Source organism: Cucumis melo, chromosome 6 (assembly GCF_025177605.1).
Source record: "Cucumis melo cultivar AY chromosome 6, USDA_Cmelo_AY_1.0, whole genome shotgun sequence".
Classification (NCBI taxonomy): Eukaryota; Viridiplantae; Streptophyta; class Magnoliopsida; order Cucurbitales; family Cucurbitaceae; genus Cucumis; species Cucumis melo.
In genome coordinates this window covers 22,047,179-22,063,559 of record NC_066862.1, presented here as the reverse complement: position 1 = coordinate 22,063,559, position 16,381 = coordinate 22,047,179, and the positions used below count along the sequence as shown (strand labels likewise).

Sequence of the window (16,381 nt, the reverse complement as noted above, 5' to 3'; positions counted from 1 at the left end):
ATCTACAAACTTCTGACCATATTATCAAAAGTTTATCACCTAGTTGTCTAGACTTGTTTAAAGAAGGACCATTTGGGCACTTGTTAAATTTAAAAATGACAAAAATACCTTTACAACTATTAGCACACTTGATTAGAAGACAATGTGTCTCAACGGACAACAATGTTATTCTTTTCAACATCGAAGGTAACATTGTGGAGTTTGGACTGCGAGATTTTTGTTTGATTACAGGATTAAATTGTGGTGAATATCCTATAGAAGATGTTTTAGATGCAACGGAAGAAAATGAGTCTATGGTTAAACAATTGTTTTTTAGAAATAACACTTCCATTAGTAGACAAGAATTGAAGACTGCTTTTAACTATCACTGTAAATCCTACACCGATGAAGAAGAGCTAGTAAAATTAGCCAACCTTTACTTCTTGTACAATGTTTTAATTCCTAAATAAAATCACAATATGTTGGATTTAAAACATGTAAAAATGTTGGATGATAAAGAGAAGTTTAGGAATTATCCTTGGGGAAGGTTGTGTTTTAGTCTTACAAAGCAATTCATTCAAAATGCGATGAAATCCAAAAGAAAGTCTAAAGCGTATGCCTTTCTACAAGGCTTCCCTATGGTTCTAGCTTACTGGGCATACGAAATACTTCCTCAACTTGCTAGTGGGTATGTGATAAGAATAGGGAAAGGGTGTTCAAGAATATTAAATTGGGAATCCAGTGAACAACTCGATTGGCAAGATCTTAAAGATAACATCTTTCTCTAAAAAAATGTAAGTTTCATTTGTTTTCGTTTCTAGTATTTTCTAAATTTGTTGTTACTAAGTGATAGATCCATATCAGTGATAGATCCTTATCAGTTATAGATCCATATCAGTGATAGTTTCTTTTTTGTTTAACACTGATTATATATTTTGTTTTTTAGCTATCTGTGGTCCCCATTGTTGCATCAGAAGAAGAAATGAAATTTGAGTACTTCAGATATTTTTTTGGAATTAGAAAATGATAGATTGGATGAAGAAGCATGTGCTATGAAGGAAAGCAATATGGCAGAAAGAATATCTTCTTTACATGAAGATATTAAAGATTTAAAAAAACAGCACAAAGAAGATTTAGACTGCTTGAAGAAGTGACAAGAGGAGATTGTTCGTTTGTTACTTTCACTGACAGAAGTGGTAAATCAAAGACTTTCGCACAAATGTGAAAGTGAAAAACAATCTCAAGAGCTCTTGGAAAAGAATCCTCCTCCACCAATAAGTTTAGAAATGATTGATGCTGACGTTGATAAAGAGAAAGAGGTAAAATTATTAAAGTTTCTAGTTCTTTTACTTTTATTTTTTCCAAGACTATTATGTTTGTGTGTGAAAAGTCTATCATGGTAGAATTGTATCAATGATAGAATATTCTTTCTATAATTTAAGTCTATTAGTGATAGACTATTCTGAAACCTCAATTATGATTCAAAAGTCTATCAATGATAGGATATTGACAATTTCTATAATTCTTTTCATTGCAATACTAATATTAATATCTGCAAAAGATTGAAGATAATGAGGAAACCGAGGAAGATGATAATCATCGTGAAAATAAGTCAAAAATGGTGCATGACACATCAAACAAAGTGAAGGTATTATAATAATCACATTTTGTTGTTTTATGATAGACTTAATGTATATATGTAAATAAACTCTAATTCAATATTATATATTTTCAGGTTGTTCAAGAAAAGGCAAAAGTGAAAATTATGGAAATAGCGACGAATATTGAAAAAACTAGGCCGAAGAGACAACTAAACCATCAAAGAAAGTGTTGGAGAATGTGAAAGAACAAAAGAATGTAAGAGGCAAGAAGAATGATTCTCCAAAACCAACAAGACATTCTCCTAGAATAAAGGATCTAGCACCTAGTTTTGATTTGCAAATCTCTCAATTATAAGTAGATGGATATTGTCGTGCAGTAGTTTTGTTGATATTTGTGATAGACTTCACATTGCAAATCTCTTAATATTTAGTAGATAGATATTGTAGTGCAATAGTTGTTTTGTGGATGTTTGTGACAGAGTTCACATTGGACCTTCATATGCTGTTAGTTGATTTTACCATATTAATGAAGAAAAAGTTTTTTGTCTGTCTTTGTTCGCATTGTGATTAGTATTTATTGAACCATTCCTTTCATCAATTATCCCTTCTAGTTCATTCAGTTGTACATTGGTTTCTATCATTGGTGATGACTACACAATAAAGTCTATCATTGATAGAAACTATCTATGATAGACTTTATAGTGGATTACTTCATATTACTACTTTACAATATAGTCTTAAGAAAAAGGTAGATTATTATTGAAAGGTTTGAACTATTCCTTTCATCAATTATCCCTTTTAGTTCCTTCAATTGTATATTGGTTTCTATCACTGGTAGAAACTATTGGTGATAACTACACAATAAAATCTATTATTGATAGAAACTATCTGTGATAGACTTTACAATAAAGTCACTTTTACTTTTATAGTCTTGAGAAAAAGGTAGATTATTATTGAACGGTTTGAGTCAAACAAATAGAAAGTATTTACTACACACACAAAATAAATGCTCTATATGCTAAAGCTAAAAGTTTATTATAGAAAACATAATATCACGTCACTGTAAAAATGGTGGAAATTTGCAATTTCTACGATTGTGAGCAGCACAATGACAATGGCTGCATCTTGAGTGACTTTTCTTCTTGCCAATTGATAGTATTCTTTGTTTTTGCGGTCGTCCTGCTCGACGCTTGAAAGTTGGAGGTAGTATGTTATTCTCAATCCCAATAGATTTCCAATTAGCATGGTTCCCAACCGGACGAACTGATCCAGTATAAGTTGAAATCAAAGTACTTGACAAAAAATACTTGGAAACAAAAGAGTAAGTATTCATATTACGCCCACGAAGAACAGCAAGAGCGTGGGCACATGGAATTTCATCAAGATCCCAAACGCGACAGGTACATGATTTGCAATCTAACCGTATAATAAATTGTTTTCTTCCATCAATCACTTGAAATTCAACATCATTAATAGCATTAACCTGAAGAAAAAAAAACTTAGTCAACATATATGATTTATCACTGATACAATCTATCGCTGATATAAACAATCACTGATAAGAATCTATCAGCGATAGAGTCTATCATTGATAGGTCTTGTTACATTACCCTTTAATTAAATAAATAAACATTGAAACACAAAAACTTACTGTGAAGCTTCTTGAGTTTTGATGTTGAATTCGTAATTCTCCCTCAGCCCAACTAGTTAAAACAGTTCTCATACAACATGCAACTTTTCTTCGATCATAAAACCAATTTTGAAGTATTTGTCTGATAGAATCGAGTAATGCTGCAACAAGCAAATCTCTAGATTCTTTTAGAACTGCATTTAAGCTTTCTGAAATGTTTGTAGTCATCATTTGATATCTTTTCCTTGTACAATATGCTCGAGCCCACTTTTCAAAACTAACCTTACTAAGATAGTCTCGTATACTAGAATACATAGACTCCATCCATCTCATATTAGTCTCAAAATCAACAACTGTATATGCTTTTCCACATCTAAAGAAGAACTTATCAATTATAGGGTCCTTATATATCAACTTCAAACTTTTTAGAAGGTGTTGCAAACAAACGCAATATTCAGCATTTGGAAAAACATTATGAACACTTTTTGGGATACTTAAATGTCGATCAGATATTACAACTAAATCTTCCCAATCCCCTAAACTATTCTTTATATTCTAAAAAAACCATCTCCAGGATGCATCATTTTCAGAATCTACAATACTAAAGGCCAATGGGAAAATTTGATTATTATCATCAATTGTTGAGGCTGTCAAAAGAGTTTCACCATATTTAGATTTCAAAAATGTACCGTCAACTGATATATTGGGCCTACAATATTTCCATCCTTCAATGCATGCTCCAATAGCCATAAAACAGTACTTAAAATGTCCCTCTGTATCAGTTTCATAAGCAGTGAATGAACCTGAAATAAAAAATATTATTAAAATGTCCCTCTGTATCAGTTTTACTATAGGTCTGTCACTGATATGGTTTATCACTGATAGACCCTATAGTAAACCACCATAACACCAGTCGTCTGATGATATGCTCATTTACTATAAGGCCTATCACTGATAGAACTTGTCAGTGATAGACCATATCATTAAAAGCTTGATTGATGATATATAAATTGTAAGAATAAAAACATACCTGGGTTAATTTCTTTTAGTTTCATAAAAAAGTTTGGAATCAAGGCATAAGATTCTTTTGCTTCACCATTCAAAGAATTCATAACAAGTTCCTTTGCCCTCCACGCTTTATAGTAGCTAACATTTACACCAAGTTTAGTATGCATGTGAATCATAATATCATTTGGAGTCGAACGGTCAAAAGAACTAAAGTTTTTTACAATACAATCACTAATCAATGATGAAGATGCTTGTTTAGGAGTAGTTTGGATAACATTTATGGAGCAATTGTGATTAGAAATATACTTCCTTAGTCGCCATAATTCCCCACCCTTGTAACGAGATGCACGAACATACCATGGACAATTATCTTGGGAGCACTTAAACTCAATAGATTTAGAATTTGATCTCACAGTCTTGAACTCAAAGTTGTTCTTTATAGCAATGTAGTAAAATGACTTTGATAGTAATTCCTTGCTAGCAAACATATCCTTTTCTTTCAAATCGAATGTAGAAGACAAGCTACTAACATGAATATCTGTAAGAATTTGAAAATCATCATCAATGGAAGAAGAAGGCAGCAAAGAACACAAATTATCCATCCCACTGTCAACAACACTAGACCATTCTAAATCCATATTAGAGACATGAGCAATATCATGGGCAACTAATGGATGTCTTGTAATTTGCCCTTTAACTAAACTTAGAAACCAAGTAACATCTTTATCTTCTTGAATTTGAACCACAGTTTGAATTTCAGTGATACCATAATCCAATAAGATTGACAGTTGTATTGAAGAAGGAGATGCATCAAATCAAACTTCTCTTAATATCAAACTCACAAAATTTTCAAAAGACATCATCTCATTAACCAATACACCAGTAGTCTTGTAATTCAAGTAACTATTTATATCATCCCACTGTCCACTATGAAACACTACTATTGGAAGCTTAATCATAATTCCAAATTACTGCAGAATTAAAAAAATAGTGTATTAGTGCTAGAAGACAAAGTGTCTATCAGTGATAGACTTGTATCATAGTGTATTAGTGATAGACTTCTATCAGTGATACACTAGGATACAAGTCTATCACTATCATTAATAGAAAATGATAGACATGTAATTCTGCAAGAATTAAAAAAAAATAGTGTATTAGTGCTAGAAGACAAAGTGTTTATCAGTGATAGACTTGTATCATAGTGTATTAGTGATAGACTTCTTTCAGTGATACACTAGGATACAAGTCTATCACTATCATTAATAGAAAATGATAGACATGTAATTCTGCAAGAAGATGAAGTCATATCCAAGATTACAAACAGAAAAACTAAAATACTAAAAAGAAAGAATCTAGAGATTTAACGAAACTAAAATCAAAGACTACATACCAGATGATTTAACGAAAATAAGAGAAAATAGACAATAAGATGACGACTGGTTGGAGGCGGAAGAAGTTGTGGTTGGAAGCGGAAGAAGTTGTGGTTGGAGACGGAAGATGACGACTGGTTGGAGGCGGAAGAAGGCGTCGTTGGAGGCGAAAGAAGGCGTCGTTGGAGGCGGAAGAAGGCATCGTGCGGAAGAAGGTGTTCTTAACGTGGAGAATAGTAAGGCGGAAGAAGGGAGAAAATCGTGGAGAATATATTGGAGAGGGAGAAAATCGCGCAGAGGAATGGAGGAGGAGAAATTCGCGTCAGTATTCTTTTAAAAACAAGGGTAATATTGGAATATATTTTAAAAAAATAAAAAATTTGCTATATTTGCAAATTGTTTCATAAACTGCCATATCCTTAATATTTTATACAAAAACTGTTATACATTATGAAATCTCTTTCTTTTATGGGGCGACAAAAAGAATAGCAAAATCTAAGTTTTACTTTGGATAAATGACAAATTTATTTTTAAATTGTCAAAATAGCAAAACATTTAATTTCTACATATTAAATGGGATAACTATGCCTTAAATGCCTCTATCTACTTTACAACATAGATTCCTAAATACAACAGTAAGAAAAACCACAAATACCCTGTAATTAATACATATTATGCACTCCCTTCAATTTCCTAATTTTTCCTCCTAAAAAAATAAACCATCTTCTGTAAAGGCTTTCCAGCACATTTCCACTGTCTCTTTTCCACCGTCGCTTTCTCTTTCGTTGCTTGTTCACCATCCGTTTCTCTTCCATCGCTTTTCCACCGTAGCTTTCTCTTCCATTTTTCCACCGTCGCTTTCTCTTCCGTCGCTTTTCCACCATCCGTTTCTCTTCCGTCGCTTTTCCACCGTTTGCACGCCCTTCCTTTTTAATCGGTTTGCACCACCCAAAGTATGGGTGAGTTGTTTCGTTTCACGCTTCTGTTCCTTCTTCAACCTTTGGATTTTTCCTCTGTTTTCTGCATGTATCGGTAAAAAATACCGAGTTCTCAAAATAATTTTCTTCAAATTTTCTCCGGTTCTAACATTCTTCAAATTTTCAAATGGCTTTTCACCCGCACTGTCGCTTTCCACCTTCTTCTTTTAGTACAAATTTTCGTTTTTCTTAATTCCGGTTGATTATCTTCGCTGAATCTTCTATTTTTGTTTCCCTTAATTCCGATTGGTTGGCAAAATTAAAGATAGATCACATTTTATTTGGCAAATTTTAGGGAGGGTTGGGATTTGATTCTAAACTTAAATATTTCCATTATATTTGCCATAATTAAACCAAATTTTATTTGACATGATTTTAGGGAGGGTTGAGATTTGATTCTAAACTTAATAGCTAAAGTTTGAATATATAATTATTGAAGGTAATAATCAGAATAATTAGGGGATATTGAACCCAATCAAATATATTTAGAGATCTTTGAAAGAATATAATAATTTTTTGATTTAGTTAATAATCATCATAAGTGAGTGCGTTCACAAATACACTGTAATTTTTTGATTTAGTTAATAATTATCATAAGTGGGAAACTATTTCAGGCAGTTAGTTTTGCCATAAATAAAAAAAATAACAATTTGCTATTTTTCTAATTTTCATTCTTATATTTACCATTTACACGGATTCCCCTACAAATAATATTGCAGATGAAAAGTTTAGTTTTGTTTTTATAAAAAATATAAAGGAGGGATGAATATTAAATTAAATTATTGTTTCATATATTATACGGGTACTTGTTTCATTTGTAGGGATCACATTTTAATTTGATGTAATGGTCGGATATTACGAAAATATGGTAGTCAATGGCAAAGAAATAAAATGTATATAGCATAATCTTATGAATATAATGTTGGGAATGCAATATTAGTTATTTTTCTAAGGTCGTTTAGAATATAAAGATGTTAAAATTTCAAAAGAATATGCTTTGCTCCGTTATTCGTTGAAATTTATGTTTTAATGGCCATGAACGTTCCAGTGAATTTTGTATTTTTCTAATATATTCAAATTTGAGATTGTTTTTCGGTGAATCTTGTGTTTTGGTTTCCATTAATTATGGTTTGTTGGCAACATTAAAGATAGATCACAATTTATTTGGCATGATTTTAGGGATAGTTGGGATTTGAATCTAAACTTAAGTATTCCCATTATATTTGCCATAATCTTAGGAAATGGTTGGAATTTAAATTTGAATTTTAGAGATTTGAATTTTGAATGTTTTAAATGCTTTTCCGTTACTTTTTTTTTAATGTTTTTGTATATGGTTAATTATTGTATCATGTTTATCATGATTTTAGGAAGGAAGAATTCAGTGCATTAAAATTTTAGAACCTATTCATTGCGTTAATAGCTATTGAAGGAAAAAATCGATAGCTAAAGTTTGAATATATAATTATTGAAGGAAAAAATGGGAATAATTAGGGGATATTGAAATCGATTGAATATGGTTAGGGATCTTTGAAATAATATAATAATTATTTGATTTGGTTAATAATTATCATAAGTGGGTGTGTTTACAGATACACTATAATCGGCTATGTGATAATGTTTTGTTTGATTTTCCGGGTTCCTTAAATATACTGTATTTGATTATGGACAGTTCTCATCCGTTGAGGGGTATTTTCGGTCGAAAAAAGTTGAAAATTATTCCAGGCAGTTAGTTTTGCCATAAATCAAAAGAAAATAACAGTTTGCTATTTTGATAATTTTCATTCTTATATTTGTCATTTCTACGAAATTTCCTTCTTTTATCTAATGGTCAGCCCTGATAATAAACAAAGAACTCTTGGGCTTCTTTAGAGTTGGGGCTTGTGATGGGCCCAAATTGCTTTAAATGAACAATCACAAATCCTCAAAAGCCCATTAGGCCATCGTCTTCTTCAATCAGCCAAACGAACAACAATTGAAGTAGGTCTGCATATGCATTCGAAACTCCAATAACCAACCGGTGTCCACAAGCTCGAATTGTACTCAACTGAAGGCTGAAGGCTGAAGGATTCAAATTCATGGCTTTAACCAATTTTATCTTGACGGTGGCCGGGGTTAGCGCCGTGGTTCTTCTTTTGAGAAGCGATGTGAAGCAATCGGCTGCAATCTTCAGGCGCAACGTCAAGCAAATCCGCCATTGGCTTGAAGAGGAATCCAAGTAATTTTCTATTTATTCTTAGTACTCTTGGTTGTTTTTTTTCGTATTTTTTCTTTTAACATTCCTGCATAATACTGGTATTGGAACTGAATTTCTACACTTCAGCAATTGATTATGGTTGGAATCGATTATGTGCCTTAGGAATCTAATGCGCAGGCCATGGGAGTATTCATGTCCGGATTTGTATAATTTCTTAGTTTGGGTTTGCAATTGCGTTAAATTGCTGGATGTATTGTTAACCAAAAGAAAACCTACTTTGAATTCATTTTGGGTACATCCATGTGGATGTTTGAGTAAATCTGAACTTTCTGGGATTAATGAGGAAAGTGAGAGAATCACTATGAAGGACGATTGTTTTGGTTGTTCAGCGAGTGGCCGATAAAGTATCTGGGGCACGCTTTAGTGGAAATCCAAGAGAGATGTATTTGGAGACCCATGAAGATATTGGGAACTTCGATTCACCGGATTTTCGCATTTACTCTTTCGTATTTTATACACTTTTGGTCCGCATGCCTAATAGAGTAGCTGGTTGAATATCCAAGAGAGTTTATTGGGGATGGAAAGACAAAGAATTAAAGAAAAACTAAATCATTTGGTGAGGTGAGATATAACGTTTCATGTGTGGTGCGGGGGGGAGTTGGAAATGTTTGTAATTAGAAATGAAGTTCTCCTGGATTAAGGTTATTCTAGAGGTCGAGGATTTGTAGCTTTAAATTACTAGAGGAAAAGTTAGTGTTGGTTGGGTAAGGCTACAAAGGTGAAGAGAGATGGTTGCTGGTAGAAACATCTTCACATTTAGATTTATGGCCCAACTATTTTTAGTGGGAAGTTCATTTCTCCAAAGGGGTAGGTTAACTCTTGTGCAATCAGTACTTAATAGCTTTCCTTGCTATTTATTCTCCCTTGCTCAAGCTCCGATTGGTGTTATCAAGAGATTGGAAAAGGTGATAGGAACTTTGTTTGGACAGGAGGGTCTACTAGATAGACCACCAGCTCCTATAATACATCAGTACAGCCATAGAGGAAAGAAATAGATAGCAAGTTAGTTAGCCTAAACAACCAAATAAATAGTTAGGCTGTTATAGAAGTTTGTTACAAAAATAGTTAGAAAGTTAGTTAGGAAATCTGTTAAAGAAGTAGTTGAATATGTGCATTATAAATAGCTACAGAAGTCCAGTGAATAGGCAGAGAAAATCTTATGAAGAAAGTCTTGTGTTAATTTTTGAAAGATAGAATAACCGAGAGAGAGAGGATTACTACTTGTTATTGAGATTTGATATCAATAAAGTGTAATTGAATACCAGTGGAGTTCCATCACATTGGTATCAGAGCAGTTCAATCCTAGACAAGAAAAGAAAAATGGCAAAGAAAGCCGAAGAGAGATTTGAAGTCATTGAGCAAGAGATTATCAACATCCAAACAGAGTTACAAAGAATACCGATACTTGAAGCGAAAATCACGAAACACTTAGAGAAGATAGATTCTCATAATGAACAAATTCAACATCAGCAACAATTAACCTTGAAGTATATCGAAGGAATGATGAAAGAACGGTTAATAACACACGAATGGAAGGATCATCAAGCAAAATGAAAACAAAAATGGCAGAACTAATCGATGAAGTGAACGGAAATGAAAAAGATGGTGAAGAGAAAAACAATGATCGAAGTAAGTTCAAAAAAATCGAGATGCCAGTGTTTAATGGTGAAGATCCAGATGCGTGACTATTTCGTGTAGATCGTTATTTCCAAATTCATAGGCTGACTGATTCTGAGAAAATGATCGTGGCGACAATCAGATTCGAAGGACCAGCCTTAAATTGGTATAGAGCGTAGGAAGAACGAAACAATTTCAAGAATTGGTTGGATTTAAAAGAACGATTACTCATACGATTCCGATCAGTAAGGGAAGGATCGATTTGCGGGCAGTTCCTAAGAATCCGACAAGAATCAAGCGTGGAGGAATATCGTAATCAATTCGATAAATTGATGGCGCCTGTATCAGATTTACCAGATCGGGTAATTGAGGAAACATTTATGAATGGGCTTTTACCGTGGATTAAGGCCGAGGTCGAGTTTTGTAGACCGGTCGGTTTAGCCGAAATGATGCTATTGGCCCAGCTCACTAAAAATCGGGAAATCATCCGAAACGAAGCCAATCTTAAAGGCTACAGTGGAGGGGAACATCAAACAGAATCAGCAGAAACGCCCTATCTGATCGAGAACCATGAATGGAGAGCTGACCCAGAAGAAGTTTATGGATACATGAAGAATAAGATTGTTGGATGGGATGTGCTGATCAAATGGAAAGGATTGTCTCGAAATGAGGCAACATGGGAAGATTATGATGAAATTCAACAGAAGTTTTCCCAGCTTCACCTTGAGGACAAGGTGAATTTGGAGAAGGAGTGTAATGATAGACCACCAGCTCCTATAATACATCAGTACAGCCATAGAGGAAAGAAATAGATAGCAAGTTAGATAGCCTAAACAACCAAATAAATAGTTAGGCTGTTATAGAAGTTTGTTATAGAAATAGTTAGAAAGTTAGTTAGGAAATCTGTTAAAGAAGTAGTTGAATATGTGCATTATAAATAGCTACAGAAGTCCAGTGAATAGGCAGAGGAAGTCTTATGAAGAAAGTCTTGTGTTAATTCTTGAAAGATAGAATAACCGAGAGAGAGGATTACTACTTGTAATTGAGATTTGATATCAATAAAGTGTAATTGAATACCAGTGGAGTTCCATCAGTCTACTAATTCGGTTGCCCACCTTGTCAATTGGGATTATACTTCTCGCCCAATCTGTTATGGTGGCCTTGGGATTGGCTCGTTTAGGCAAAGAACGTTGCTTTTCTCACCAAATGGTTTTGGAGGTTTAGCAAGGAAGAAGCCTCCTTATGGAGGCATTTAATCGTGGCCATTTACGGCTTAGAGGAGAATGGGTGGTCTACTAAAGATCCGAACAGGGGAAAGTCTTATATGGGCCAGTATTTTGAAGCACAAGGAGACCTTCTTCAAATTCTCAGTTTTTGTGTTGGGAAAAGGAACCAAAATCAGATTTTGGAAGGACAATTGGTGTGGTGTGGAGCCGCTTGCAAAAAAATTTCCTAACTTGTTCTCCTTATCATTGAACAAGGATGCTTTTGTGGCTGACTGTTGGTGTATTGTTACTCATTCGTGGAACTTGGGCTTTAGAAGACGTGCTCGATTTGGTTGTATGAGGTGTATGGGAAAGAATCAGCCTTTTAGGTTTGGTTGTATGAGGTGGCCTTGTCACATCTTCAGTTTGTTGATGATATGATGTTGTTCTGCTCGAGCAACAAGGATTCCTTCTTGATCCTTTGATCATATGGTGAGGTTCTTTGAGGTCATATCTGTTCTTAAAACTAATAGAAGTGCCAAATTTTTTGGGGATTAACGGTGATCAAGTTAAGCTCAGGAGATGGACGGATGGGTTCTGTTGTGAGTTTTTTTTTTCCTTCCTCCTTCCTCGCCTTCTATTGGGAGGTAATCTGAGGTCCACAGGTTTTTGGGACCTTATTTCTGAGAAGATCCGGAAGAGGTTAGCTCATGGAAGAAAATTACTAGTAGGTTGAATCTGACTCTGATCAAATTGGTGCTTAATGGCATTCTTGTGTACTATTTTTCCTTATCTCGAGCTCCTAGTTTGGTTTGTAAATGCATGGAGAAGTTTATGAGAGATTTTCTTTGGGAAGTGGTGCGGTGAATCAATTCTGAACGAGAAGAAAAGGATGAATTCTTTTGGGTTATGTTTTCATATTTCTAATCGGGAAATGATGGAGGTCGCTTCTTTTCTTTCTTTATTATTGGATGAGTGGAATTTTAGGGCTAAAAGGAGGGATGTTTGTGTTTGAAGTCCAAATTCTTGGATGAGCGAAGGATTTCTTGTAAATCCTTTTTTAGATTGTTGCTAGATCTCTCCCCCATCAGGGAGCTAGTTTTTGATGTGTTTTGGGGGATTAAGATCCTTAAGAAAATCAGGTTCTTTACCTGGCAAGTTTTGCTTCGTCTAATGAACACTTTAGATAGCTATCTAGGAAGATGACCTCACTAATGGGGCCTTTCTGCTGTATTCTTTGTCAAAAGGCAGAGGAAGGCTTGGGTCATCTCCTTTAAGACTATTAGTTTGCACGGACTTGTGGAGTTGCTTCCTACAGGAGTTTGATGTTTGGATTGCTGGGCAAAGGGGTGTATGTGCAATGATTGAGGAATCATTGAGTGTTCCGCGGTGGGAAAGGGACCCTTGTGAGGTTTGGTTCTTAGTTAGTTTTCATTTGTCCCTTTGGACTTTGATTTGGAAGCTTTTTTTGTAATTATTCTCATGGTGGCATTTTAATTAGTTGGAACCCCTTCCTTTAGCAGGGGTATTTTTTGGTGGGCTTTTTTTTTGTATGTCCTTGTTTTCTTTTACTTTTTTTCTCAATGAAAGTTGTTTTTATAAACATAAATAAATAAATGGGGAGTGGATTAGGGAGATTGTGAGAGTATAAGCATTTCATGAATAAAAGTAAAGCTCTGGTCCTGATAAGAGGCAGAGATATAAATGTTTCTTTGAAGGGAGGGTTGATAGTCAACTTGTTCAATAGGGATTTAAAGGGCATGACCAAAGTCGCAGATAGTTAGTATTGAAAAATAAAGAAGAATAGAAAGCACATAGTATACAGGGAGAACCCTAGTATAGGGAGAGAAAAAACCATGACAGAAGTATTTCTTATTATTTTCTAATAATTAAACGAATACAAGATGGAAGAATAAATATAGGCCATATGAAGCCCTAACAAAAAAGGAAATAAAACTAGAGTACAATAAATTACACAAATAACCTTGGGGCTTTGTAAACACTCCACTAGCCCCTAATTTCCAACCGTTGTAAATGAAATGAACATGTAATTCTAACTAAGAAAATATTTCTCTTGGTAAGAGGTTGTTTAAGTGGAGATTACAAAAGATGGAGAATACTGGGGGCGAGTGTTGGCAAGAATGCTAAGGAAGGAAGAGAGTAACAATATAGTTGAAAAATGAAGGTTACATTTCCTTAATTAAGTGCCACCTTTTTGCATTTTAAAGATTTCCTTGCCGTCAGTTTCCATGAGAAACTCCTTCTAAGTTAATCTAGTCGTAGTTTTGGAGTAGGCTTGCCGTGAAAAGAGATGAGCTAGAGAATCTAATTTCATTGTCAAATCTTTTCTTAAACATTACTTATCTTGTAGAATACTGTGAAAAGCCGCTTTTGGTAATGGAAGGTTAAAAAACTGATAGAGAAAGGGACTTGATCGATTCATCGACTGGATAGGTCTATCATCGTTCTAATGTTACTATTTTATACTAATTCTCCCCTTCATAGTTAAGGTACTTTTCTTGAATCTTGATCACGTGTACAAGGGGATGACAAATTGATTAATGGAATATGCTTTTGGTGTAAACTAATTTGTTATGTCGGGGTTCGTCTTCCAATTCATTGCTAGACCCCAATATATTTTGTCTCATAGGACCGTACAAAGTAAAGGACGTGAGAATAAAGTAATAATGAAACTCCAAAACCAAAGCCTAACCGGAAAAGTATTTTTTAATGTATCAGTTTATTGCTTTTTTATGAAAATTACAGGCTACCTAGACTTTCAAGAGTCTTGGAATCCTCCTCCTCGTAGTGCTCACTTTACTTGCTTCCTTCTAATTAGTTAGCCGCCTTCGGTCCTCTCAGATGTCCTTTCTATTGTCTGTATCATTATAAAATGTCCTGATAGTCCCTACCGTACTTGCAACTAACGTTCACTTAAAAGTTAAAAGTTCTTCCTCTGCCTTCTTTCTCTAGAAAACGGACTGGGAAATCGGTCTCCTATTTGCATACTACTCGTGCCTCTAGCATCTCATATTTGTTTCCTTGTTTTTAATTAATTAATTAATTAATTAATTAATTTTATGGTATTAGATCTAGCAACATATTATTATTAGCAATTTTAATGCTGTGTAGTTATGTTTGGCCAGAAGAATGTTAAAATAAATCGATTTTGGCATGTGAATGCAACAGGCTGGATGTACCTTTTGTAGGCCATACTTTTTGTAATGTGCATACGATTGTGATGTTCTTTCAGGGCTGTGGAGAAAACAACCAAGGAGCTGGAGTCCAAGACTTCTCAGAAAGATATTCCCAAGGATGACAAGCACTAATGTCCATATTGGTCATTTAGCAATGTAAACTTAAGTCAATATCTCCCCCCTCACCCAAATTTTGTTGTCCATTTCACAACACAAAAAAATCTCTTAGTTTTCACTGTTCCTTTCCATCCCAGTTTAGTATCTGATCCCTTTGACCAAGATGAAAAATAAAGACGACTTTTGGTTACATAGAAACCCTAGTTTGTTAAACAAGATATCTTTAAATCCTTATATTTTTAATGAAAGAGTATTGTTTTATATGATTGAGTTAAACGGCTTGGCTGGTACATACTAATATATCTTGTCCTTCTGTCATTCTTGACTTGTAAGACAGCCCAAAATCTGCTGTGAAAGGAGGGTGATCTGTTCTCATTTACACGCCTGATTGTGGTAAGTTATTGAACCTAATTTATTCAGTAGAATGACCTAAAGTTATTGAACCTAATTTATTCAATGGAATGACCTAAAGTTATTGAACCTAATTTATTCAATGGAATGACCTAATAATCAGAGGTGCTGGCACTGCCCCCAGTGCAGGGATAATTGCTGTCTGACTTTATAGCATTATTTTGACTACATTTTTTATTTATTATAATTATGTCTGCCTTGTTGGAGATAGACAAGGAAATTGTTTCCTGTCAAAATTAGTGTTTTAGAAATTATGCAACTTCCCCTGTTCAATTCCATATTTAGTATCATTATGTCAAAACTAGAGACCAGCCTCAGCCATCTAATACAATCCAATCCCGTTTGTTACAAAGATTAGTGGTGTTTCATTTCATAGTATAAAAGTAAAAAGTAGATATGATTTTTGATATTTGAAATTTTATAAATGATTCTCTTTGATCCTGCTATAAATTTAGTCTCTATCTATAGAACAGGGGACTGATGGGAATGTTGAGTGGAACAGGGACTGATGGGAATGTTGAGTGGCTATTTATTTATTGGCTAGGGGAGTGTTTCCGTATGTGGTTTATTTTAGTGCCACGATTGGATTTAATAGAAATATTTGTTTGTTTTTGTTATTTATTGTAGGAGATTGGAGTAGGGACCCATTTCATTTTCCCTACTCTTATCTCAGCTCACTCTCTCCTTTTCCCCATTAAGAGATTTTTTTTGGATAAATACTTCAAACCTACCAAATGGCCCCACCAAATTCCTCTTGTTGTCATCTCTCAAATAATGACTCCCCCAATTTGGCATATGCTTCTCTTGCATTTCAAGCTTTCAGTATTTTCAAGTTTTATCCTCTATTTTGTTGAAGTGATTGTTTCTATTATTGTTCGTAAACCTAACACAATATTTAATAATTGGGTTGAATTTATAGATGTTTTGACATTTTTAAATAGCTATATTTGTTTTCTAAAAGAAATTTATGAGGATATCCTAGAGTATTTATGTGTCTCACTTGGCTTATGTAGTT

At 34.2% G+C, this 16,381-nt stretch overlaps 2 protein-coding genes across 2 annotated transcripts; one reads left to right on the top strand and one right to left on the bottom strand.

Annotated features, from left to right (window-relative positions):
* Positions 1-3,765: 3,765 nt before the first annotated feature.
* Positions 3,766-4,856, bottom strand: LOC127149717 (uncharacterized). The gene is made up of 2 exons (XM_051085583.1): positions 4,241-4,856; positions 3,766-4,013 (listed from the first exon to the last, which is right to left on the bottom strand). Exons 1-2 carry the CDS (start codon positions 4,854-4,856, stop codon positions 3,766-3,768), a joined length of 864 nt encoding a protein of 287 aa, XP_050941540.1.
* Positions 4,857-8,496: 3,640 nt separating this feature from the next.
* LOC103491799 (uncharacterized) lies at positions 8,497-15,216 on the top strand. Its single transcript, XM_008451894.2, has 2 exons — positions 8,497-8,780; positions 14,895-15,216. Exons 1-2 carry the CDS (start codon positions 8,641-8,643, stop codon positions 14,968-14,970), a joined length of 216 nt encoding a protein of 71 aa, XP_008450116.1. The 5' UTR covers positions 8,497-8,640; the 3' UTR covers positions 14,971-15,216.
* Positions 15,217-16,381: the final 1,165 nt, after the last annotated feature.

Bases quoted from the DNA above. Each gene is read 5' to 3' on its own strand.
- LOC103491799 (XM_008451894.2), top strand. From the start codon at position 8,641: ATGGCTTTAACCAATTTTATCTTGACGGTGGCCGGGGTTAGCGCCGTG. The intron at 8,781-14,894 runs GTAATTTTCTAT...ATGTTCTTTCAG, and splicing joins TGGCTTGAAGAGGAATCCAA to GGCTGTGGAGAAAACAACCA.
- LOC127149717 (XM_051085583.1), bottom strand. From the start codon at position 4,856: ATGGATTTAGAATGGTCTAGTGTTGTTGACAGTGGGATGGATAATTTG. The intron at 4,014-4,240 runs GTATGTTTTTAT...TTTTTATTTCAG, and splicing joins ACTAAAAGAAATTAACCCAG to GTTCATTCACTGCTTATGAA.